Here is a 26,755-nt window from a genome sequence, read left to right as displayed (position 1 = left end):
GCTTGTTGTAGAGAAGCGGCACCAGGATGAGCTCACACCACGTGACAGACCGGGAGCCGAGACACAAGGGCGGGAGACGAGCCACAAAGAGGCGTGTGAGGGGCCGAGCAGTGCGTGACACCCCGCTGACAGGAGCAGTGTACACAATAGGTACTGCTTTACATTCGCCCCCCCGCTATAGGCGTCCATGACGTCGTGCGGTATAGAGGAGGCAGTTCAGGAGGCAATAAGCCAAGTACAGCCTTTTCCTGCAGAAGCAGCGTCTCCCGTCTTCCCCCTCCCCGCCCGTTCAAACCGTCCAACAAGGAGCGCGCTGCCGCCCTGAGTGACAGCCGGCCAGACCAATGTGCGGCCCGCGGGGGGTTCTGGCAGACAGCTGCATCCTCAGATGACAGGACGGTGCGTGTTGTGTCCCTGTCACCTGCGCGCACACGGGGTAGGCTCTGCTTCTGCCTCTTTGTTCTGTGGTCCGGCTGGGTCTGGCATTGTGCCGCCCGGCACTTCTGCTCCACTTCATCCCAGACCACGACTTGCCTTTGTGATTTCATGGCCTCTTCAGCCTTGTATTGTATTGAAGATCATACTTTCAGGAACTCGTTCACACCTGCTGCGTATTCGCTGTGTAGAATGGCATAAAATCCATTTTATTTCTGCAGATTGCTCACAAAGGACTTTGGAGAACATTTGGTGCCACCCATTGACTGGTCAGATTGAACACAGAAGAAAAGTTGGAGGTCTTCCTTACCTTGCGCTGTCTTTCTACATCTGGTATGTAATGGCCCAGGAGGGTTGTGGGGTCCGTGTACTAATATAACGATGTTAAGAAAGTTCTTAAAGGTACGTTCCATACGCAGAATTGCGGCTGGAAACTCTGCACCATCTCACAGTAGCAGCAAAGTGGGTGTGACGTACAAATGACGTACAGAAATCTCACCAACGCACGGCGGGAAAAATGTGCGCAGGAACCGACCAGTCAGGTGGATTGTAACCCATACATTTTCTTATATCAGTATCTGATCGGTGGGGGTCCGACACCACAGACCCCCGCTGAGAAGGCTCCTCCTGTGAGCGTCGCAGCCTTTTCTTTGCTTTCCCTAGACCAGAACGTGTCGTTCATCGGTCACGTGGCCTAGAAGTGAATGAGGCTGAGCGCGATGCCGACCACGCCAGCTATACCATGTACGCGCTGTGCTTGGTGAGCTGCCAGGCGGCTGGAGTGACACTGCCTTTCCAAACCAGCAGATTGAGTGTCCCTCTGGATAGGTCATCAGTAAGAAAAATCCTGGAAAACCCTTTTAATGAGGCAGACACTATTTTGTGATTTAGCGCACGTGGTGGTTTAACACTTTGTAACTTTTGTTATTTGTCGGACTATCCCAATTGTGGAAGATGCACCTGGCAATACATTTTTCCTGCCACAGCCGGCTGTGGAATACATAGACAGACTGGGACATTTTTCAGTTTCGTTGTGACGGCCATTTTTCAAAAGTCGCAACAGGAGGTGTAGCCACATTGGTAGTCAGTCACTAGGGATGAGCGACGCGAGCTTCAGATGCAAGATCCGAAGTTGCTTCGCTCCAAAATTTGTTTTACTGCTGTACGGAGATCCGTCTCTGTACAGCATTAAAATGTATGCGCTCCAGCGAGGTGAAGTAAATTATCACTGAAGTCTTGCGAGGCGTCGGTCAATAACTCCGGGACTTGATTATTGAACTTGAAAACCATTTTAAAACCGGTATCTGAAGTCGGCTTTGGTGCCGATTGGTACTTTGGTTCGGTGCTTCAAAACCAAGTTTTAAAATGGTTATCATGTTCAGAAATCAAATCCCGAAGTTATTCACCCACGCCTCGCGAGACTTCGATGATAACTGACTTCGTCTCGCTGGAGCGCATACATTTTAATGCTGTACAGAGAGGGATCTCCGTACAGCTTAAAATACATTTCGGAGAAAAGCAACTTCAGATCTTGCATGCGAAGCTCGCTTCGCTCATCCCTAGTAGTCACCTTTTTATTGAGTGACTTAATTGATAGATGACATGATGACAAAACAACAACTTGTTGTCCGTTTCAAGGACCTCAGCATACAAACATGAATGGTTAGCGTACTAAAATAATTCTTCAGGAAATGCATAGGTGAACGTTGCTTTGCTGTTAGTTTTGTGTTGGTGACAAGTGGGGTGTGTGCCGTATTCATGACAGACATACGTAAAAGTCCTCTATACTGGTCTCCACCCAACAAAACTCATTCATATCAGTACAGGGCATAAAACATCATCATCAAAGGCAGCAGTTACATAGAATAAACATCTCATTAAATGTTACTACAAATATGTTATTTTTGGACATTGCATTCAACCTTAGGCCAAGTTCACACCTCAGTCATTTGGTCAGTTATTTCCATCAGTTATTGGGAGCCAAAACCAGTAGTGAAGTCTACACAAAGATAACATATATAATGGAAAGATCTGCACCTTTTCTGTGTTTTTGACCCATAACTGGTTTCAGGTCACAATAACTGATGGACATTACTAACTGAGTAACTGAAGTGTAAATTTTTTTTTAGCCCATTAATTCCAATAACAGGCTTTTAGTCTAAATAACCTGCATAATGTCATACTATACTGTAATGGTATAGTATAGGGTTGTGCTGTGTACATTGACAACTTTGCCCCTTTAACCGCCTCACGTCCGCCCATAGGATATAAACGTCCTATGGGTGGACGTCTATTTCTGACAGCACGTTTTAAAACGTCCTGTCAGAAATAGCAGCTGCACGCTAATCGTGCAGCTGCTGATCGGGTTGCCCGCTGTCAGTGACAGCAGGGCAACCCTAAGACAAGGCAGGGACAGTTCCCAGGTGTCCCTGCCTTCACGATCGCTGCAGACACAGCGCTCACCGAGCGCTGTGTCTGCAGAGAAGGAAGCGCTGTGCGCTTCCTGTTCCGGCCCGGCGGTCATGTGACCGCCGTGACCGGAGAGTGCAGGGGCTGTGTGAGGTCTCTCAGAGACCTCGATCAGCCCTGCTGTGAGGCTGTACAGCGCAGGATTGCTGCTGTACAGCCTCTATAGGGGTGCATTTGTTCTGTAACTGGGGCTACTATGTCAGCCCCAGTTACAGGAGAAATCAACTGTGAAAAAAAAAAGAAAAAGTGAAGCAAATGTCCCCCAGAGGTCTTGTATGACCTTATGGGGGACGAAAAGTGTAAAAAAAAATAAAAAAAATAAAGGGTTGAAAAAATAAAATAAAATAAAGTTTCACATGTAAAAAAAAAAAAAGTTCCCAAGTTAGGAATAAAAAAAAAAAAATTAAAATAGAAAAAATAAAGTAAAATAGACATATTTAGTATTGCCGCGTCCGTAAAAACCAGCTCTATAAAAATATCACATGACCTAACCCCTCGGGTGAACACCGTAAAAAAAAAAAAAAAAACGGTGTCAAAACAAGCAATTTTTGTCACCTTGCATCACAAAAGGTGCAACACCAAGTGATCAAAAACGCGTATGTCCCACAAAATGGTACCAATAAAACCGTCACCTCATCCCGCAAAAAATGAGCGCCTACATAAGAAAATCTCTCAAAAAATAAAAAAAACTATAGCTCTTAGAACATGGAGACACTAAAACATAATTTTTTTGGTTTAAAAAATGCTATTATTGTGTTAAAGTGAAACAAATAAAAAAAAGTATACATATTAGGTATTGCCGCGTCCGTAAAAACCAGCTCTATAAAAATATCACATGACCTAACCCCTCGGGTGAACACCGTAAAAAAAAAAAAAAACTGTGTCAAAACAAGCAATTTTTGTCACGTTGCATCACAAAAGGTGCAACACCAAGTGATCAAAAACGCGTATGTCCCACAAAATGGTACCAATAAAACCGTCACCTCATCCCGCAAAAAATGAGCCCCTACATAAGAAAATCTCTCAAAAAATAAAAAAACTATAGCTCTCAGAACATGGACACATTAAAACATAATTTTTTGGTTTCAAAAATGCTATTATTGTGTAAAACTTTAATAAATGAGAAAAAGTATACATATTAGGTATCGCCACGTCCGTAACAATCTGCTCTATAAAAATGTCACTTGACTGAACCCCTAAGGTGAACGCTGTAAAAATAAATAAATAGAAACTGTGCTAAAACAACCAATTTTTTGGTCACCTTGCCCCATAAAGTGTTATATTGAATGATCAAAAAATCATATGTACCCAAAAATAGTACTAATAAAACTGGCACCTTATCCCCTAGTTTCCAAAATGGGGTCACTTCTTGGGAGTTTCTACTGTAAGGGTGCATCAGGGGGCTTCAAATGGGACATGGCATCTAAAAACCATGTGGAGTTCCTTTCCTTCTGCGCCCTGCCGTGTGCCCATACAGCAGTTTACGACCACATGTGGGGTGTTTCTGTAAACCGCAGAATCTGGGTAATAAATATTGAGTTTTGTTTGGCTGTTAACCATCGATGTGTTAGAGAAAAAAATTGATTAAAATGGAAAATCTGCCAAAAAAGTGAAATTTAAAAATTTGATCTCCATTTTCCTTTAATTCTTGTGGAACGCCTAAAGGGTTACCAAAGTTTGTAAAATCGGTTTTGAATACCTTGAGGGGTGTAGTTTCTACAATGGGGTCATTTATGGGGGTATCCACTATGTAGGCCCCACAAAGTGACTTCATACCTGAACTGGTCCTTAAAAAGTGGGTTTTGGCAATTTTCTTAAAAATTTGAAGAATTGCTTCTAAACTTCTAAGCCTTCTAACGTCCTAAAAAAATAAAATGACATTTCCAAAATGATGCCAACATAAAGTAGACATATGGGGAATGTTAAATAATAAATATTTTATGAGGTATCACTTTCTGTTTTAAAAGCAGAGAAATTGAAATTTAGAAAATTGCGATTTTTTTTAAATTTTTGGGTAAATTTGGGATTTTTTCATAAATAAAGGTGAAATATTTTGACTCAAATTTATGACTATCATGAAGTACAATGTGTCACGAGAAAACAATCTCTGAATGACTTGGATAAATAAAGGCGTTCCAAAGTTATTACCACATAAAGTGAGATATGTCCGTTTTGCAAAATTTGGCCTGGTCAGGAAGGGGGCAAAGGGCCCAGATGGGAAGTGGTTAAAGGGAATGTGTCTTCAGAAAATAACTAATGATTAAATCATGTTTTTATGTAAAATTTTCCATGTGTTTTTTTTTTTTTTTTTTTTTTTGCCATGTCACTATATTTAAAAAAAATATATACTAAAATTGTACAGTGTTTGCACTGGCCTTTAGGCCTAAGGCTACTTTCACACTTGCGTTGTTCTTTTCCGGCATAGAGTTCCGTCACAGGGGCTCTATACCGGAAAAGAACTGATCGGTTTTATCCCCATGCATTCTGAATGGAGAGTAAGGGCTTTTTCACACTTGCGTTGTTGTGTTCCGGCATAGAGTTCCGTCGTCGGGGCTCTATGCCGGAAGAATCCTGATCAGGATTATCCTAATGCATTCTGAATGGAGAGAAATCCATTCAGGATGCATCAGGATGTCTTCAGTTCCGGAACGGAACGTTTTTTGGCCGGAGAAAATACCGCAGCATGCTGCGCTTTTTGCTCCGGCCAAAAATCCGGAACACTTGCCGCAAGGCCGGATCCGGAATTAATGCCCATTGGAAGGCATTGATCCGGATCCGGCCTTAAGCTAAACGTCGTTTCGGCGCATTGCCGGAGCCGACATTTAGCTTTTTCTGAATGGTTACCATGGCTGCCGGGACGCTAAAGTCCTGGCAGCCATGGTAAAGTGTAGTAGGGAGCGGGGGAGCAGCATACTTACCGTCCGTGCGGCTCCCCGGGCGCTCCAGAGTGACGTCAGGGCGCCCCAAGCGCATGGATCACGTGATCGCATGGATCACGTCATCCATGCGCATGGGGCGCTCTGACGTCATTCTGGAGCGCCCCTGGAGCCGCACGGACTGTAAGTATACCGCTCCCCCGCTCCCCGCTCCTACTATGGCAACCAGGACTTTAATAGCGTCCTGGGTGCCATAGTAACATTGAAAGCATTTGGAAGACGGTTCCGTCTTCAAATGCTTTCAGTACACTTGCGTTTTTCCGGATCCGGCGGGCACCTCCGGCAACGGAAGTGCACGCCGGATCCCAACAATGCAAGTGTGAAAGAGCCCTAATCCGTTCAGTTTGCATCAGGATGTCTTCAGTTCAGTCGTTTTGACTGATCAGGCAAAAGAGAAAACCGCAGCATGCTACGGTTTTCTCTCCGGCGAAAAAAACGGAAGACTTGCCTGAACGTCGGATCAGAATACCGGAATGCCGGATCCGTCGCTCCGACCTGTGCATGCGCAAATCGGTAAAAATGTGAAAAAATGTACAAGACAGATCCGTCGGTCCGCATGACAAGCGGAGAGACGGATCCGTCCTTGCAATGCATTTGTGAGACGGATCTGCACCCGGATCCGTCTCACAAATGCTTTCAGTCAGCGGCAGATCGGCGGATCCGGCGGGCAGTTCAGACGACGGAACTGCCCGCCGGATCACACTGCCGCAAGTGTGAAAGTAGCATAACAATATCTGAAGACTTTCTGTTCTGTAGAGAGAACTTTTCAGCAGTCATCTCATTATCACCATAGGCAGGATTACAATGACAGATAACACCTTTGTGTAGATAATACACGATCCACCATTCACATTAGGTGATATCACAGCTTATCAGCTCCCTCCTGACCTCTGCACAGGTCAGAGGCCTACAAAACTCTCTCATAGAGTCCTCTCTGGTCTGTTGTGTCAATGGCCCATGCGGCTACTCTCACGAAGTCCTGGCATATTTTAGGCCTGGTGGCTAGTGTGAAAAGTGCAGGATATGAGGATATTTTTTAAATAAAGTGACATGTTAAAGGGGTTATACCATGATTAATGTAAAAAATTACAAACCTGACATCGTATAGTAGATCCAGCCCTGTACCTTACATGGATCCAGAGATCTCCTCATTCATTGCTCTACTAGATTTATATCAAGCTGGAAGCTCAGGAGGCGTGTCTTTTCTGCTGCAGCTCAGGGGGCGTGTCTCAGCTCTCCCTATCACAGCTCAGGATGCAGTTGAAGGATGAAACTGAGCATGTGCGGCCTTCTCAGGGAGCAGGTCAAAGAAATTAGAAAAAACAGCAGGTGGCGCTATACAGATACATGTTATTTAATAACTCAGTGGCTATACTAAATTTGTAATAAAAAAATAAATAAAAAATATGTTTAACATCAAATCTTGATGTAAACAGGTCATTTTCTGATGACACATTCCCATGTTTAATTTTGTGACTATTTTCAGAACAGGCTTTGTTGGGGACTTGAAAAGTAAATTGATGGATTTATGACATTCCTTTGTTTTCAGGATCTAAGGTGTAATGATCCGCACAAATCCTGTAGCAGGCGTGAGGGAACGTAACTCTTTTGTTCCCGACACATAGATTGCTGACTAGCCGTGCAGTAACAAGCCTTGCTGTTAAGTCATTTACTAATAATACAAAAGGATCTTTGCACATCTGCGTCATGGCGGCCGTTTCCCAAATGATAGCATGTGAGGCAGAGGCTCTGAGTGAAGCCTCCGCTACAGATGTGCGCAGATCATTATGTCTATCCAGCCAGCAGGGTAAACAATAGGTGTTTTCATACAGGCTGAAAGGACTACGTTGGAAATCTCATACATGCTGAATTGCCACTGTAGATGTTTCTTTTACATGTTTTACAAATGTCAAGTAACTTTTCTTTATCAGTACAGACTATTAGTGAAGTTGCGCAGCTATGATGATCAGAATGATAACACCCATTATTTAGATTACGGACCTGCATTTAGAGAACAGGAAATGATGCACAACAGTTTGGTGGCTACTTTTTTATTTGGCTACTCTTTTACTTTATAGAGAAAAGGGTTAATACACCTTTAAAGGCTATGTACAATTTATTTTATTTTTTTATGATTGCATTTTACTCATTTTGGGATAAGAATATTTTTTACAATTATTCTTTATTAAAAATGTTGAGCCGTTCTGTCACAAAGGGTTAACTGTCTTTCTAGCTGTGTGAATGTACTTTTTATTTTCACTTTGTGCAGGTGCTCTAATAAACCTTGTCTTTAAATTATTAAAGGTAAAAACATTTATCTAGGCCAAATTCTTATCATTAAGATAAGAACTTAGCTATAATGAGTGTTTGTAAGGTCAGAGATTGGAGCCCCTCAGCAACAGGGTGAAATTTCAGATCCTGCTACTAGATAAACTCAAGGCTACACAGAGACAGTGGTTTGACATTTAAAAAAAATAAGATTTTTAGTTAAAAATGAGTGCAATGCAATAATTAAAAAAAAATTGCCCCCAAAGGTGTACATAGCTTTTAGACTAGGTCTACACGACGACATTTGTCGCGCGACATTTTATTGCACAATTTCGCGCAACAATTTTTATAATGGCAGTCCATGGTGTCGCACTGCAACATACTGCGACGCAACAGTCGGAGAAAATCCATTCGAGATGGATTTTTCTGCGACAGTTGCAGCATGTTGCAGTGCGGCACCATAAACTGCCATTATAAAAGTTGTTGCACGACAAATGTTGCAGTGTAGTTGTGCCCTATCTGTCGCACGACTTATTGTCATCGTGTAGACCTAGCCTTAGGGTTCAGAAATTGTGCTACATTACCCCTTTAGTAGCTGCTAAGGGCAGGGTCCCATTAACCCCTTAAAGGGGTTCTGCAGTTTGTTCAAACTGATGATCTATCCTCTGGATAGATCATCAGCATCTGATCGGCGGGGGTCTGACACCCAGGACCCCCGCCGATCAGCTGTTAAGGCAGCGGCGCTCAAGGAGCACTGCGGCCTTCTCACTGTTTACCGCTGGCCCAGTAACGTCACGACTAGTATCAACTGGCCTGGACGGGGCTAAGCTCTGTACACTTGAATGGAGCTTAGCCGCGCCCAGGCCAGTTGATACTAGTCGTGACGTCACTGGGCCAGCGGTAAACAGTGAGAAGGCCGCAGTGCTCCTGGAGCGCCGCTGCCTTCTCAAACAGCTGATCGGCGGGGGTTCCCAGTGTCGGACCCTCGCCGATCAGATGCTGATGATCTATCCAGAGGATAGATCATCGGTTTGAACAAACTGCAGAACCCCTTTAACACAGAATGACATTGGAGCACAATACCATATGACTAGAATGGAAGTCCAGCTGTTACAGTCAGGCTTGTGTTACAAACATAACTTCTATCTTGGCCCTTTAACTACTTTTATGATGCAGTCACAAGTGCCCTCTGTCTATTGTGTCCGATGGGGTGACAGAGGGATTGCAGTGTATTATAGAAGTTATGAAAATTATGCTTGTTCAAGCCTCCTAGTGGGACTTAACAAGTGTAAAAAACAAAACAAAAACATAAAATATTAAAAAATGTTGGGGGAAAAAACGCTTTACAATGTCAAAAAAATAATAAGAACAAAATTGGTATTGCTGCATCTGTAACAACCCAACCTATTAAATCAACTACTGGGGGCTGCACTATTAGGTAATGTAACTGTTTCTATACATGTTTTTTGGTGAAAGGTCCTCTTTAAGCCTATATTACACTGGCCGATTCCGCAAGCAATTGTTGGGAGGGAAGCTTTCCTTCCAGGCAATTGCCTGCTTGCTAGTGGAGGAGACCGCTACTGTTACATGCAGCGATCTCCTCTGCAGCCATCGCTTGTCCCCATACTGTCTAGTGGTTTGCCGGTGGAGATCACTATTAGACAGCACGTCTGCTGCCGGCAAGCGTTGATTTTTAATCATGCTTAAAAATCTGAATTGCCCAATGAACGAGCGTTTGCTCCTTCATCTGGCAATCAGCAGCAGTATTACACTGCAAGATGATCGCTAATGAGGGTTCATGCTTTTTAGCGATTATCGACTGAAAAAACTCATCCAGTGTGATGCAGGCTTTACAGACACACAGGAGGCTCCTATAATCTTCAAAGGCTGTGCAGCTTTTTTTTCTATCAGGCTTAGGATCTCGGCTAGCTCTGACCCCCCCCCCCCCCCCCATGCAAATTAGGTGGAAGTGACAACCCTAGTGGCCGTGACCTTATAGCAGTTTTTTCAGGTGGATGCAGGCATATTTTTTAACTAAAGTGATTTAGAAATTTGCTTGTTACACTATCCTCTATTAAATGAAATAAAATTGTGTAAAAAATACAGGGACTTATTATAGGACTGTTCTTATAGGTGAATATGTCAAGACGCAGCAAACGCCTCGGTGCCATTGATCTGGAGGATGACAGAATCAGCACCAGCAGCTTGGAGAGCCAACACTTATACAGAGATAGCCCTGTCAGGTCAGTATATACCGGTACTTAGAATTTTTATGTGGTAGTCTAAAGCACACTGCTGACAATGTATAATGTGGGCACAAGAAAGGATTCTTTATGCTTTTTCAGAACCATCTCTAGGATAACATTGTTTGTTCATAGAACTGAAAATTTTACATTCATTTCAAAGTCCAGCCTGTTAATGTTTTAGTACAACCCGACCTATCCATTTTTAGCATTTACGAAATTTTCTAACTTTACATTTCTAAATAAGTGTTCAATTTAACATCCTATTTATCTAAGGAGCCTGAATCATAGTAGTCTGTCTGCCATATTTTACTCCGATTTCATAGAGAGGAAGATTATTTCTTCTCTAATCCATAATAATAAAATTGTGCCATTTTCCATTGAATGCCGTATTGTGTAGATTTACTGTACTAGAAGTATAATATCTCCATAATGAAAGCTAGAGCGCCGTAATCTCGCCATGCGCAAGCTAGTGCATGCGCAGTGTCATCATAGTGTTCCTTCCCTGTGCTGGCATCAGCCTCACGGAAGGAAATGCGCATGCGCTAGCTCGCGCATCACGAGATTACGTTGCTTTAGCTTTCTGACGTCGGAGAGCAAGGAGGAGATTGAGGATGCGGGGCAGTGCTGGGCTCATCTAAGGGACAGGACTCATCTCAGGTTAATTTGCATATGTATCAAATCGTTTTTTTAACCTAATAAAAGCACACAGAGCTATGAGGACTGGGTATTGCGGATGTGCTAGCGGCCATCTAGCAACCCATGTCCTCAGCTCTATACACAAAATCCCGGTGACAGGTTCCCTTTAAAAGGTGAAACTAACATATGAGACTCCTTACATGCAAAGCGAGATATTTCAAGCCTTTATTTGTTATAATTTGGATGATTATGGCTTAGAGCTTATGAAACCCCAAAGTCACAATTTTGAGGTACCCTTTGCTCAGGGGGTATGGATTAATTCGCTGACTAGAGTGTGACACTTTGAGCCTAGAATATTGAACCTTTTCACAAAATTCAAATTTTAAGCTGCATTAATGCAATTCCTTTTAATTTGCATTACTGAAATAAATGGACTTTTGCACGATATTCTAATTTTTCGAGTTTCACCTGTAGCATAGCGGGTGTGCTTAATATTGCAGCTCAGACAAGCTGCAACTAGGCCCCATGAGGAATTCTAGCAGGATTGGCTAGATTGTTTATACTTCTGAAGGCAATCTAAATAACCTGCAGACTAAAGGCCCTGTTACACAGGCAGAGTATTGTTAAGATGATCGCTTGTTGATGATCTGACAGTGTAATACTGCCGCCGATTACCCGATGAACAAGCAAACACTCGTTCATCAGGTAATCAGGATCTTTTAACATGTTAAAATATCCTAGTTTGCCTGCAGCAGACCGCGTCGTGTAATAGGTGCTATGCTTCCTGCAAACATTCGGACAGTATGGGGACGAGCGATGCATTAGCGATAACTCATCCTTGGGGCTCATGCACACTGCCATTGTCTGGCCATTCCGTGCATTGGGGACCGCAATTTGCGGTCCCCAAAGCACAGGCAACATCCGTGCAGCGGATTTAACCTCATTCAAGAGTATAGCTGTCACATGACATGAAGTCTCCTGATCTATGCAAAATGCAAAAATTCTCACCTTTTCTGAACTTTTATCTAAGTATGTGCAAATAAAAATGAGTCATATAAAATAACATTTGAGCAGCACTTCTTCACTATTATTTGCCCTTTTCTGTTTTGTATATCTACCCGTTGAGCCTTTTGCTTAGGTGTGTTTGTGTAACATAACATAGCTGACTGTTTTAGTCAGTGACGGAGATGCGCTGGCTTCACATTGTCACATCCTGTGGTGTGCAGAGAGGAAACAGCATTGATACAGGAAGCTGTATGTTCCTAGTTACTTATAGTGCCTTGATGAAGAGTGCAAAAAATGTCTGAACTAGGGCTGCAATGATTAATCGACTTTATCGATAATATTCGATAACGGGATTCGTTGTCGACGAATCCAGTTATCGAATAATCGCTGATTCGTTGCTATGCGGGTGGGCGGTTTACTTTAAATCAGCGCATCTTTATTTTACCTTACAATGAAGCTCCAGTAACAGGAGAAGGGGATCTGTGCACTGTTATTGGGAAGGGGATCTGTGCACTGTTATGGGGAGGGGGATCTGTGGATGACACATATAGCATAAGATGCTATATAGTGTAATCTATAGATTCCCCCCCCCAATATCAGTGTCATCCACAGATCCCCCTACCCATAACAGTGCCATCCACAGATCCCCCTACCCATAACAGTGCCATCCACAGATCCCCCTACCCATAACAGTGCCATCCACAGATCCCCCTACCCATAACAGTGCCATCCACAGATCCCACTCCCATAACAGTGCACAGATTCCCCTCCATAACAGTGCCATCCACAGATCCCCCATAATAGTGTCATCCACAGATCCCCCCCATAATAGTGTCATCCACAGATCCCCCCATAACAGCGCCATCCACAGATCCCCCATAATAGTGTCATCCACAGATCCCCCATAACAGTGCCATCCACAATTTGCTTTAATATGGCCTTTGAACATAATTTTTCAAGTAAAATCATATAAACCTCTTTGTTTTGTAATTTTGGTGTTTTTTCCCGATTAATCGATGAAATTATCGACAATTCTAATCGGTTATTCAAATAATCGTTAGCTGCAGCCCTAGTCTGAACATAACTTAGGCTACTTTCACACTCTCATTTTGGCTTTCCGTTCGTGAGATCCGTTCAGAGCTCTTACAAGCGGTCCAAAGCGGATCAGTTTTGCCCCTTCATGCATTCTGATTAGAAAAGGATCCGCTCAGAATGCATCAGTTTGCCTCCGTTCCGTCTCCATTCCACTTTGGAGGCTGACACCAAAGTGCTTATATTCAAGCAGTTGAGAACAGTTTGGATTTTGCTGTGTTATGGAAATGTTCTCCCTTGGAAGTAATGCTTCTTTAACTTTGTAGTACGACATTGGATAAGGTACAGGTTTTTTTATTTTTTTTCAGCCAGATTTTGTAAACCTCCATGTGCAGGGCTCCAGATGGCGACAAAAATGGTCGCCAATGCGACTTAAAATTGCTAAATGGCGACAAGACTTTGTAGTCTTGTTGCCATTTGCGCCTAGACCAGCCGATGCTCTGCTTCTCACACACTAGTTGAACTGAAATGGGACGCGCTGCTGTCAGCTCGTGCCATGTTCTTCTCAACAGCACAGGGGAGGAGGCAGTCCCTCCCCCTGCACCGCTGCTGCCGCTGCCACCATTGGGCTGATAGAAGTGTGGAGGAGGGGAGGGGCTGTGGCCACTGCGCCACCAATGAATATAGTTTATGCTTAATACAAACGCAGGCTGCGGGTGCCAGCCATATTCCATACCCGGCACCCAGCCTCTATGACTGCGTGCTGCGATCTACCGCTATTAACCTCTCAGGTGCGGCATCTGACTTGTTAATAGCGGCGGATCGCAGCGCGCAGTCATAGAGGCTGGGTGCCGGGTATGGGATATGGCCGGCACCCGCAGCCTGCGTTTGTATTAAGCATAAACAATATTCATTGGTGGCACAGTGCACCGCACCCCTCCCCCAACCCTAGTATCCTAGTATTATAAAGCAAAATCATTGGTGGCACAGTGCCCCCCCCCCCCCCCCCCCAAGTATTATTATCATTGGTGGTGCAGTGGCATTTCTGATTGGAGCCCCAGCAGTGTAAGCCTGGGGCTACGATCGGTTACCATGGCAGCCAGGACACTACTGAAGCCCTGGCTGCCATAGTCGGCTCCCTGCTGCTGTGTGTACTATGCACAGAGCAGCAGGGAGAGTGTAAAGTCCTATTCACCCTGATAGAGCTCTATCAGGGTGAATAGGACAAGGGATGAAAGATCCCAGGTTCTAGCCCCTAAGGGGGGAAATAGTTCTTAAATAAAAAGTAAAAAAAACAAACACCAAAATATTTAAGTTTAAATCATCCCCTTGCCCAATTTTACATATAAAATATATAAACAATAAAAAAAAATTACATATTGCCACACCCAAAAAAAGTGCGAACTATTAAAATATTTAAAAATATCTCCTATGCGGTGAACGCCGTAACAGAAAAATAAATAAAAAAGGTGCAATTTGGCATTTTTTTTTAGTCACCTTGTCCCGACAAAAATTTGTTTAGGACTGTTCTATTATGGTCCAGACGTTCCATAAAATCTGGAATGCACGCGGCTTTTTTGGTGTTTTCTTTTTTTCACGTGGTACCGAGTATCGCAATACTTTTTTAAGGTATCGAAATCGAGTCAAAATTTTGGTATCATGACAACCCTAGGTAAGACGTGTTTGTTTGTTTTTTTTAATTTTTTTTATTATTATACCATAATTATATGTATTTTAAATTTGGCGACTAAAAATTAAAATTTGGCTCCTAAATTTTTCAGGTTAGGAGCCAATGGCTCCTTGAGAGATATATATATATATATTTATTTTTATTTTTATTTTTTTGTCTGGAGCCCTGATGTGGAATCGGAGGCACAGTTGGACCCTATAGAAGTCTATGGGTGCCATATTGCACAGCTCTGAGGTTGATCTTCCTGCTCCAGCACCCTAGCAATATAATTATTAAGTTTCTGGTATTCTTCACCTTGTATCCCTTTATTTGTTAATAATACTGAAGAAAGCTTCATATCATTTTGTTAGTTAATTCTGCAATGAAAGAGCAGAAAACAAATCAAAGAAAAGTAATTGTTAGTAGTAATTTGGTAGTATGGACATAGGACCTCACCTAATTTGTTCAGTCAACATGCAATAACATTTTCTTAACCACCTCCCGTCCGCCCATAGACTATAAACATCCTATGGGTGGATCTCTATTTCTGAACAGACTTTTAAAACGTCCGTTCAGAAAGTGCTGCTGCACGCTAATCGTGCAGCTGCTGATCGGGTTGCCCGCTGTCAGTGACAGCAGGGCAACCCAGAGAGAAGGCAGGGACAGTGCCCAGGTGTCCCTGCCTTCTGGATCGCTGCATACACAGTGCTCACCGAGCGCTGTGTATGCAGAGCAGGAAGCGCTATGCGCTTCCTGTTCCGGCCTGGCGGTCATGTGACCGCCGGGACTGGAGAGTGCAGGAGCTGTGTGAGGTCTTTCAGAGACCTCGATCAGCCCTGCACTGAGGCTGTACTATGTCAGCCCCAGTTACAGGAGAAATCAACAGTAAAAAAAAAAGAAAAAGTGAAGTAAATGTCCCCCAGAGGTCTTGTATGACCTTATGGGGGACGAAAAGTGTAAAATAAAAAAATAAAGGGCCAGATTTATCATTACTCTGACAGCTCACTCCACTTTCACATATGGCTAAAGTCAGTTTTAGCCAAGTCAGATTTATGATCGGCCCTTTAAGACTGTAATAAATGTGGTTTGATGGTAGCAGTTTATCCGTCAGAAAGCAGCTTTACAAAAGTCGCACATCTTTATGAAAAAGTCACAAGTTTTTATGAAAAAGTCGCATGTTCTATTAAAAAGTCTCATAAGATAAGCATGGTCCTCACTGGAGTGAATATGCGACTTTTTTGCGACTTTTTAAAAAGTCCCAATAGTAAATCTGTCTAGAGATTCATTTACATAAGAAAGCACACACACTTTCAGAAAACTGGCGAGCATAGCGCAGAGCAGAAAAAAGTCGCAAATTTGTGCGCAGTTTTAGCGTTTGCGCGTTTTTTTGGGACTTTTTCACTCCATTATTCTGACCTGAGCTAATGATAAATCTGGCCCAAAGGGTTGAAAAAATAAAATAGAAAAAAGGTTTCACATGTAAAAAAAAATAAAAATAAAAATTCCCCAAGTAAGAAATAAAAAAAAAAGTTAAAAATAGAAAAAATTTAATAAAATAGACATATTTGGTATTGCCGTGTCCGTAAAAACCAGCTCTATAAAAATATCACATGACCTAACCCCTCGGGTGAACCTTACATCACAAAAGGTGCAACACCAAGTGATCAAAAATGCGTATTGTGACAAACTGCCATTTGCCACTGGGCATTGTAGAGGACTTATGGCTAGCCTCCTGCCCTACGACTATGGCCCCGGGACATATAACCCTTCAAAACGCAGCCTCGTCTCGTTATTGGAGGGAATTGCTGTATCACGCTGGGGATTGCTATGCTCTGCATATTCCCTGGAGGAGAGATCTTTCCCACACGGTCCTGAATGCTGGAGGTTCATTCAGGGTGGAAGGAAGACGGCGCGGCTCCAGTTAAGCTACGGCGGTTGTGGAGTCTGCGGTGGCTGTGGTGTCCAGTGCGGTGCTTGTGGTCCTCGGCGCAAGCTAGGAAGCGTCCATTAACGGAAGCGGATCCGTTACATTGGTGGCAAGCGGTGGGATGGCTTCCCTAGTGCGAGGAGCAGCATCCTGGGAACACCAAGCAGAGCTGGAATACTGGTATAGCCACGTACGGTTTGACGCTATGCTGAAGAGGCGGTTGGCTATCTACGGGCCCCACCTAACAGAGGAACTGGTACCAGAAGTGAGGAGAGAACTGGCGGAGTATCTGCAGCAGGAAGCAGAATATCGGGCAGAGATAGCAAAGTATTCCGTCCCTGCGCCCCAGCAAAAACGTTAGTTACAGGGGGCCGAAGGTGTCGTCCTTCCCCCCCCAGCGGCAGTGTGTACCCCAGGGGGCCGAAGGTGTTGTCCTTCTCCCCCCAGCGGCAGTGTGTACCCCAGGGGGCCGAAGGTGTCGTCCTTCCCCCCCCCCCCAGCGGCAGTGTGTACCCCAGGGGGCCGAAGGTGTCGTCCCTCCCCCCCCAGCGGCAGTGTGAGCCCCAGGGAGCTGAAGGTGTCGTCCTTCCCCCCCCAGCGGCAGTGTGTGCCCCAGGGGGCCGAAGGTGTCGTCCTTCCCCCCCCAGCAGCAGTGTGTACCCCAGGGGGCCGAAGGTGTCGTCCTTCCCCCCCCAGCGGCAGTGTGTACCCCAGGGGGCCGAAGGTGTCATCCTTCCCCCCCCCCCCCCAGCAGCAGTGTGTACCCCAGGGGGCCGAAGGTGTCGTCCTTCCCCCCCCCCCCCCCCCCCAGCGGCAGTGTGAACCCCCAGGGAGCTGAAGGTGTCGTCCTTCTCCCCCAGCGGCAGTGTGTACCCCAGGGGGCAGAAGGTGTCGTCCTTCCCCCCCCAGCGGCAGTGTGTACCCCAGGGAGCTGAAGGTGTCGTCCTTTCCCCCCCAGCGGCAGTGTGTGTTACAGGGAGCTGAAGATGCCCTCCTTCCTCCCCAGCGGCAGTGTGTACCCCAGGGGACCGAAGATGTCGTCCTTCCCCCCCCAGCGGCAGTGTGAACCCAGGGGAGCTGAAGGTGTCGTCCTTCCCCCCCCCCCCCCCAGCGGCAGTGTGTACCCCAGGGGGCCGAAGGTGTCGTCCTTTCCCCCCAGCGGCAGTGTGAACCCCAGGGAGCTGAAGGTGTCGTCCTTCAACCCCAGCAGCAGTGTGAACCCCAGGGAGCTGAAGGTGTCGTCCTTCCTCCCCAGCGGCAGTGGGTGTTACAGGGAGCTGAAGGTGCCCTCCTTCCTCCCCAGCGGCAGTGTGTACCCCAGGGGGCCGAAGGTGTCGTCCTTCCTCCCCAGCGACAGCCTGTGTTTCAGGGAGAGGAGCGCAGCACCCTCTCTCCCCAGCGGCAGCTTACCCTAACAAGGGGAGACACCAATCGCCCAGACAGCGCAGATGGGACCGCGGTCTCTGCGCCGGACCTACCGGGATGCTGGACAGCCTGTCCAGATCCCCCACTACCCTCACCAGGACAACAGGAGGAGGGGGTAAGTACAAATTCCCCTCCCCAGTTAACTCCTAACGTGGCCTCAGGGTTAACAGAGGCGATGTTAACCCCTGCTGACTCCCATGTTCCTCTGGCTACTGAGACGGACTATGGTCTCAGCACCCCAGCAGAAGAGCTGGCAGCTGGGCAGAGTGCAGTCGGCCTCTGCCCTCCCTCAAGTCCCCACAGCATGTTGCCCCATCACCACAGCAAAATACCCAGGTGCAATAACTGTTTCTTGTGGGTGGGTCACCCTTGTACCTGTTTGTTGTGGGTGGGCTACTCGGGCATCTGGTTACTGTGGGTTGGTGGATCGACTAACGGAGGCACTGACCGACAGAAGGTCAGGTGCCTGGTTAGTCTTCCCCCCAAAGGGGAGATGTGTGACAAACTGCCATTTGCCACTGGGCATTGTAGAGGACTTATGGCTAGCCTCCTGCCCTACGACTATGGCCCCGGGACATATAACCCTTCAAAACGCAGCCTCGTCTCGTTATTGGAGGGAATTGCTGTATCACGCTGGGGATTGCTATGCTCTGCATATTCCCTGGAGGAGAGATCTTTCCCACACGGTCCTGAATGCTGGAGGTTCATTCAGGGTGGAAGGAAGAATGCGCGGCTCCAGTTAAGCTACGGCGGTTGTGGAGTCTGCGGTGGCTGTGGTGTCCAGTGCGGTGCTTGTGGTCCTCGGCGCAAGCTAGGAAGCGTCCATTAACGGAAGCGGATCCGTTACACGTATGTCCCACAAAATGGTACCAATAAAACAGTCACCTCATCCCGCAAAAAATGAGACCCTACATAAGAAAATCTCTCAAAAAAAAAAAAAAACTATAGCTCTTAGAACATGGAGACACTAAAACATCATTTTTTTGGTTTCAAAAATGCTATTATTGTATTAAAGTGAAACAAATAAAAAAAAAAGTATACATATTCGGTATTGCCGCGTCCGTAAAAACCAGCTCTATAAAAATATCACATGAGCTAACCCCTCAGGTGAACACCGTAAAAAAACCCAAAAAAAAAACGGTGTCAAAACAAGCAATTTTTGTCACCTTACATCACAAAAGGTGCAACACCAAGTGATCAAAAACGCGTATGTCCCACAAAATGGTACCAATAAAACCGTCACCGCATCCCCCAAAAAATGAGCCCCTACATAAGAAAATCTCTCAAAAAATAAAAAAACTATAGCTCTCAGAACATGGACACATTAAAACAGCATTTTTGAAACAAAAAAATTATATTATTGTGTAAAACTTTAATATATGAGAAAAAGTATACATATTAGGTATCGCCACGTCCGTAACAATCTGCTCTATAAAAATGTCACTTGACTGAACCCCTCAGGTGAACGCTGTAAAAATAAATAAATAGAAACCGTGCTAAAACAACCAATTTTTTGGTCACCTTGCCCCATAAAGTGTTATAATGAATGATCAAAAAATCATATGTACCCAAAAATAGTAGCAATTAAACTGGCACCTTATCCCCTAGTTTCCAAAATGGGGTCACTTCTTGGGAGTTTCTACTGTAAGGGTGCATCAGGGGGCTTCAAATGGGACATGGCATCTAAAAATTATGTGGAGTTCCTTTTCTTCTGCGCCCTGCCGTGTGCCCATACAGCAGTTTATGACCACATGTGGGGTGTTTCTGTAAACCGCAGAATCTGGGTAATAAATATTGAGTTTTGTTTGGCTGTTAACCATCGATGTGTTAAAGAAAAAAATTGATTAAAATGGAAAATCTGCCAAAAAAGTGAAATTTAAAAATTTGATCTCCATTTTCCTTTAATTCTTGTGGAATGCCTAAAGGGTTAACAAAGTTTGTAAAATCGGTTTTGAATACCTTGAGGGTTTAGTTTCTACAATGGGGTCATTTATGGGGGTATCCACTATGTAGGCCCCACAAAGTGACTTCAGACCTGAACTGGTCCTTAAAAAGTGGGTTTTGGCAATTTTCTTAAAAATTGGAAGAATTGCTTCTAAAATTCTAAGCCTTCTAACGTCCTAAAAAAATAAAATGACATTTCCAAAATGATGCCAACATAAAGTAGACATATGGGGAATGTTAGCTAATAAATATTTTATGAGGTATCACTTTCTGTTTTAAAAGCAGAGAAATTGAAATTTAGAAAATTGCGAATTTTTCAAAATTTTTGGTAAATTTGGGATTTTTTCATAAATAAAGGTGAAATATTTTGACTCAAATTTATGACTATCATGAAGTACAATGTGTCACGAGAAAACAATCTCTGAATGACTTGGATAAGTAAAGGCGTTCCAAAGTTATTACCACATAAAGTGAGATATGTCAGTTTTGCAAAATTAGGCCTGGTCAGGAAGGGGGCAAATGGCCCAGATGGCAAGTGGTTAACATTCCTGGTGAGAAGCCAGCCACAAGCTGAGAGCTGCAGTCCTGAGCTGTGACACCTTCCCTGCAGATGATGCACAGCTCTCTTCCTATACTGTGTATAGGAGGGAAGCTGACAATTAGCGCGGTTAGGGAATGGCGGGATAAAGAGGAGTGAATCTATTCGTTCATCTACAACAGCCCCCCCCATGTGCTGGGCCCCTCTGTGGGAATATACTTACCCTGCTCCCCGCTGCTTCACCCTGTACACGGATGAAAACATCCAATGTCGGGGGGGTTGGACAGCCAATGGCAGATGGGGACGAGCCTCCCTAGCACACACAAATTATGCATCGGCCAGAGTAAGAAAATATTAAAACACACCAGTAAGAAGGTGTTTGATACTGTATGTGCGTCATAAAGTATATTACCATCAGTCTCCTTTCTCCTTACAGGAGTACTAGAAGGAAAGTGACCACCATCAGACGAGTTCCCCCCTCACAGCAGACGACTGAACACACATACTACAGTGAAACATCAAGCTATTATAGCCAAGACAAAAGTGGTTTGCCTGCAGCCCTAGAAGAAACAAGCTATAGAGGAACCACATGGGGTAAGACAAATGGAGTATAAAATGTTACTATAAAATTAAGAGGGGGAAACAGTAGAATTTTTATGTCGTTGTGTATCTCTACACTCGGGCAAGCCAATTGTCATACATATGCCAGAAGGGTATCCTTTGGCGACGTTTAAGTAGATAGTTTAAGAGAAGTCGTTAATGTATTCAGTTGGAATGATGAACCTGAAGTTAGTTGTTGCATGCCTCCCCCCACACAGGTAAAGCGTTCTGGGGGTACCCATGTCACATGATTTCGAAGAAAAAAAACAGGGGCAGAGATTTTTCTCCAGAGGATAGGTCATCAGTATGGGTGGGACACCCAGGACCCCCGCCTATTAGCTGTTTAAGAAGGCACCGGTCCTCCTGTGAGTGTTAACACGTGGACTCAAGATCTCTGACAAAATCTAGTGTATGACTTCCTTACTCACTGGCTTATTCCATTGTCAGGGCACAACATTCATCTCGCTACTTTCAGCCTGCATGTTTCAGTGCGTTAATAAAGTATGTGCATCTTTTATATGAAATGACACCACTTTTTCCATAGCAGTGAAAGTCTTCTACATTATTTTCTGTTTGTCAACGTCAAAATCTTCCTTTTAAAAAATTCTTAGATTTTTCTTCTGTCTATTGACATGCCAATAACAAGTACCAATTGATGATCTACAAGTTGATCTGCACACGTTTAAAGAGCCTTTTACACAGCCTAATGCAAAACGGAAGGGGAGGGCAAACATTGGTTAGAATTGTTTGTCTTCCATTCACATTTTTTACATATGCGCTGCCGATAAATGAGGGTTTTTGGTGCTGCGTGAAAGATGCGACCACCCGACAGTCTAGTGTTTGCTTGTTTGGTGTGTGATTGGCAGCACCAGTTATTGTGAATGTGCATTCATATGCACATAATTGGCCCAATTCGCAGCCTGTGTAACGGGGAGTTAAGTCCTTGTTCATATCTTGTTAGAGATATACATCAGGTATATTTCCCTGAAGTATAGCTCGGATAAAGGGTGGATCACCCCTTTAAGGCTGTGTTCACTTTGCTAGTTGTGGCAGTTTTGATGGGAAGAATAGTGCTACATGCAGTGCTGTGTATATGACAACAGAACCCAGCTGGCCCCATTGTAAATCAGTGGGGGATGTTAGGCGCAGTGGTGTCTGTTGCAGGGCGGATCCAGCAATACACAGTGGTTACTGTTATCAGTGGAAACCACAACACACATGTGAACAGAACCGCTCTCTTCCATAGATGGCCAGGGATGTTCACATTAACCCTTCCACTATGAGTGACCCAGCCACTACCATTTTGAATAGATTTTATGCTGGGGGAAGAGGGAGTTGTTGGGGCACAATTTGCCTTATCTGTCTAGGACACCAAATTGCTTTGTTCTGGTCCAATTCCCCCCCTGTCATCTTCTCCCCAGCCTGAAATATCTGCTATAGTATTATATTATATAATATATATTTAGGTTTCGTGCCTCACACACATATTCACAACACCAGTGGCGACTTTGTCTTTGCAGGAGAAAATGATTTGGTACGTAAAAGGATGGGGACAGATATCTCATATGATGGCAACAAGAACGGCTTCTCGGAAATACAGACGACGTACGACAAATCTACCTCATCTTCTGGATATTCCTCTGAGGAAGACAACACCAGTGAGAACCTTTTTCCCCATTTTATTCTTTATTATAGCCGCAGTTATAGAGGAGCTGTCGCCAGTCCTGACATGCTTGTTTTAGCAGATATCAGCATTTTCCATACAATCACAAACCTGCAGATTCTTTTCTTTCGACTCTGCATTGTACCATTGGTGTTTTATCCCTCCTGAACATGTACCTGAATTTTACCATTCTACTTGTTAATGGGTTATGTCCCTGTCAGCTCTTAGGCTGGGTTCAGACCTGAGCGTTTTACAGCGCGTTCCTACGCGCTGTAAAACGCTCAACAGGCAAGAACCAATGATTCCCTATGGGAAGGGTTCTCACCTGAGCGTTTTACAGCGCGTACGATCGCGCTGTAAAACGCCCGACGCCCCAAGAAGTACAGGAGCTTCTTTGGGGCGTCTTGTCGTGCGTTCCCGTACATAGACTTCAGCGGGAACGCGCGACAATGGGCGTTCGCTTGTTCCGGAGCCGCGTCTGTAAACGCACATACAATCGCGCATACTGAGCGATCCATCCCGAACGCTCAGGTCTGAACCCAGCCTTAGTGGACAGTTTCCAAAGTGTGTAGTGATGCACTTCAATTTTCAGTTCATGCTTACTGTTTCCAGGAAGAATAACAGAGGAACGGCACACAGTTCTAGGAAAAGATGCTCCAGAACTGAATAATTGGTTATATTGTAAATATTATTTCATGGGTAATTCGTGTATTTGTTAATACAGACAGGTCAGGAGTGGGAAGAATTAGACACAGAATAGCTATTAACAGGTTAGCAGATACATTTGGAAACAAAGAAGATTACTATGGAGAACTGTTATTAATACCGTTCTCACGTCAGTAATCCTATTGCATAGCAATTGTGGATAATGTAGACTTTAGATTTAGTGATCAGATAATTTTGTAAAGCTGTCTCATTGACGCCGTGACACCAGCCATCTGTCTGACCTCAGAATCCCTGCTGCACCATCAGTTGCTGATCCTTTCATCTTTAAGACAAGGGAGGGATGGATTCAATCATATTTGCTTCTAAATGACCAATCCGTTTGCTGTTTTCCTGACTTTAATACTTGTAATAATATTTGTAATATAATTAATATAACTATTAATATATTTGAATCACCAAAGACAGATCAAACCTGTACCGTTCACATCTGTAACGTTTAGACGAAAACGGTTATTGGAGCTGTCAGAAACAAAAACGAAATAAAAAGTATACAGATGATGATCTTGTTGCTTTGTGAGTCTGTGGAAGGAAATTGGTTAAAGTCCTGTTAATACAGCAGCATTGGCTCTGATTATAACAACTATTCTCTGCAATGTGAGCGAGGGTGGAAGTGGCAAAGTGATGGTGCCGCAGCTCTTCTGTATCTGTGACATAGTAGACTAGGATAGCAACTTCCTGTTAGTGAATTAGGAGGGAGGAGCGGTCTGCAGCACAAACGGCTGAACACTGAAGGCTAGAGCTGCTCAAACGTGCTGCACATGAGTAACTAACCGCACTGTGAACAGGGGATACGGTATGCAAAAGTTTGGGCACCCCTGTTTAAAATTACTGTTACTGTGAAGAGTTAAGCAAGTTGAAGAGGAAATGATCTCTAAAAGACAAAAAATTAAAGATGAAACACACACTTCAACATTTTAAGCAATATCACTTTATTATTTTGGTTTTGTACAATTTTAGAGTGGAAGGAGTAACTTTCAAAAGTATGGGAACCCAAGGAGATTTGAGCTCTCAGATAACTGTGACCGAGGTCTCAGATGTTAAATAGCCTGTTAGAGTTAAAGGGTTTCTGTCACCTGAAAAATGGGTATAAGCTGGCTGACATTAGCGATGTGCTAATGTCAGCTGAACATAACTATATTACTGCCATCTCACTGCCTGAAGCCTTTATTGAGAAAAACAAACTTTTATAATATGCTAATTAGCCTCTAGGAGCCGGGGGGGGGGGGGGAGGGAGGGTGTGTTGCACCTGCTCCTAGAGGCTCAGTTTGCCCACCTCTTTTCACGCCCTTCTTCTCTTGATTTGACAGGGCCAGGGCAGCGCTGCTCTCCTCTCGCCGGCCGTGTCTGCAGTGTAAATCTCGCGCCGTTCAGTATTCGGCGCAGTGAGAAAGCCAGCAGCCGCCGAGCGTCCTTCCCTCACTGCGCCTGCGCCAAATACTGAATGGCACGAGATTTACACTGCAGACACAGCTGGCGGGAGTAGAGTAATACCCATTTTTCAGGTGACAGAAACCCTTTTAAGGCTTGTTCACAATCACCGTTGGGAAAATCCAGATGATGGTAATTTAAAAGCTTTATTAATACCCAGAATCCTATAAATCTTGCCCCAAAAAACAGCAGCCATGGGTTCTTCTAAGCAGCTGCCTAGTTCTCTGAAAATGGTTGGTTGAGGCCCACAAAGCAGGAGAAGGCTATAAGAATATAGCAAAGTGTTTTCAGGTTGCCATTTCCTCAGTTCAAAATGTGATTAAGAAATAGCAGTTAATGGGAACAGTGGAGGTCAAGAGAAGAAGAGAGGAGATCTTGAAGAACAAGAAAAATTCCAGAGCCAGCTGCTCATAGTATTGCTAGAAAGGCAAATCGGAACCCCTGTCTGACTACAGAAATGCTTCATGAAGATTCAGCAGACTCTGGAGTTGTGGTACTGTTCAGCAACACCTTCACAAATATGGCCTTCATGGAAGAATAATTAGAAGAAAACCTCTCCTGTGTCTTCACCATAAAGTTCAGTGTCAGAAGTTTGCAAAAGAACATCTAAACAAGCCTGATGCATTTTGGAAACACGTCCTGTGGACCGATAAGGTTAAAGGGAATCTGTCGCCTAGATAATCAATACTAAACCAAAAGTATGTCCTTACAGCATTTCATACCTTTTTTCCATATCTTTTTCTTTGTAGCTCATTTTATGTATTCATAAAATCCACCCTTATCCATATGCTAATGAGGCATTATCATGATAATGAGGAGGGTTATCCCATCTTAGACAATGGGGGCATATCGCTAGGATATGCCCCCATTGTCTGATAGGTGCGGGTCCCACTTCTGGGACCCGCACCTACAAGGAGAATGGAGCCGGGGAGAGTTGCGGCTGGAGAACCCCGGGTTTCCCGGGGTCCGTCCACCACCAGGCGCAGCTCTCCGCCTCTCCCATCGAAGTGAATGGGAGCGCACCGCTCATGCGCGGCCACCGCTCCCATTCATTTCTATGGGGCTGACGGAAATAGGCTATTTTCGGCGGCTCCATAGAAATGAGTGGAGGGCGGCTGCGCATGCACAATGCGCCCTCCTCAACTTTCTCCTTGTAGGTTCGGGTCCTAGAGGTGGGACCCGCACTTGTCAGACAATGGGGGCATATCCTGCGATATGCCCCCATTGTCTAAGATGGGATAACCCCTTTAAGGTTCCCATAGGAGTCTTATTTGCATTTAAGGGTGCCCAGGCCCGTCCCCCTACAGAGCCCAAGCACACCTCTCCTCTGCTCATTCACCAGACACCATCAATACCCTCTGATATCCCCACCCTTTCCCTTCAGCGCAGCCAACAGGCGTAGTGCCAAACACTGCCTGCGCAGTGGGCATCCGGCTCATCTGTTTCACTGGGCATGTGCTGAGCCCAGTGACATTTTTGACCAGTGAAATAGTTGAGGCTGATGCCCTCAGATTAAGGGTCTATTCAGACGTCCGTAGTGTTTTGCAGAACGGATCCGGACCCATTTCATGGACGTCTGAATGGACCCCTACTGAAAGAGCACAGGCAGTGTTCAGCACTGCGCCTGTTGGCTATGCTGAAGGGGAAGGGTGGGTGGGGTTATCGGCTGCTAGTGACGTAGCCGGTGGGGCGTAGTGTATGAGTGGAGGAGAGGCCTACTTGGGCTCTATAGAAAAACATATGGAAAGAAGCTATGAAGTGCTGTAAGGACATACTGGTGGTTTAATATCTATTATCTAGGTGACCGA

The 26,755-nt window shown here is 44.7% G+C and overlaps 1 protein-coding gene across 2 annotated transcripts in view; it reads left to right on the top strand.

The window, feature by feature from the left end:
* Positions 1–337: 337 nt before the first annotated feature.
* The window catches only part of SUN2 (Sad1 and UNC84 domain containing 2), a 99,296-nt gene continuing 72,878 nt past the window's right edge, over positions 338–26,755 (top strand). For both annotated transcript variants that reach the window (XM_040408510.1, XM_040408509.1), the window contains exons 1-5: positions 338–436; positions 657–768; positions 10,242–10,351; positions 20,967–21,124; positions 22,651–22,788. In XM_040408510.1, coding sequence (XP_040264444.1) covers positions 10,248–10,351; positions 20,967–21,124; positions 22,651–22,788 — 400 coding nt within the window. In that variant the 5' untranslated portion in view covers positions 338–436; positions 657–768; positions 10,242–10,247. The remainder of the gene's footprint in view (positions 437–656; positions 769–10,241; positions 10,352–20,966; positions 21,125–22,650; positions 22,789–26,755) is intronic.

The sequence above is a fragment of the Bufo bufo genome, chromosome 9 (assembly GCF_905171765.1).
Source record: "Bufo bufo chromosome 9, aBufBuf1.1, whole genome shotgun sequence".
NCBI lineage: Eukaryota > Metazoa > Chordata > Amphibia > Anura > Bufonidae > Bufo > Bufo bufo.
This window is presented reverse-complemented; position numbering and strand designations above follow the sequence as displayed.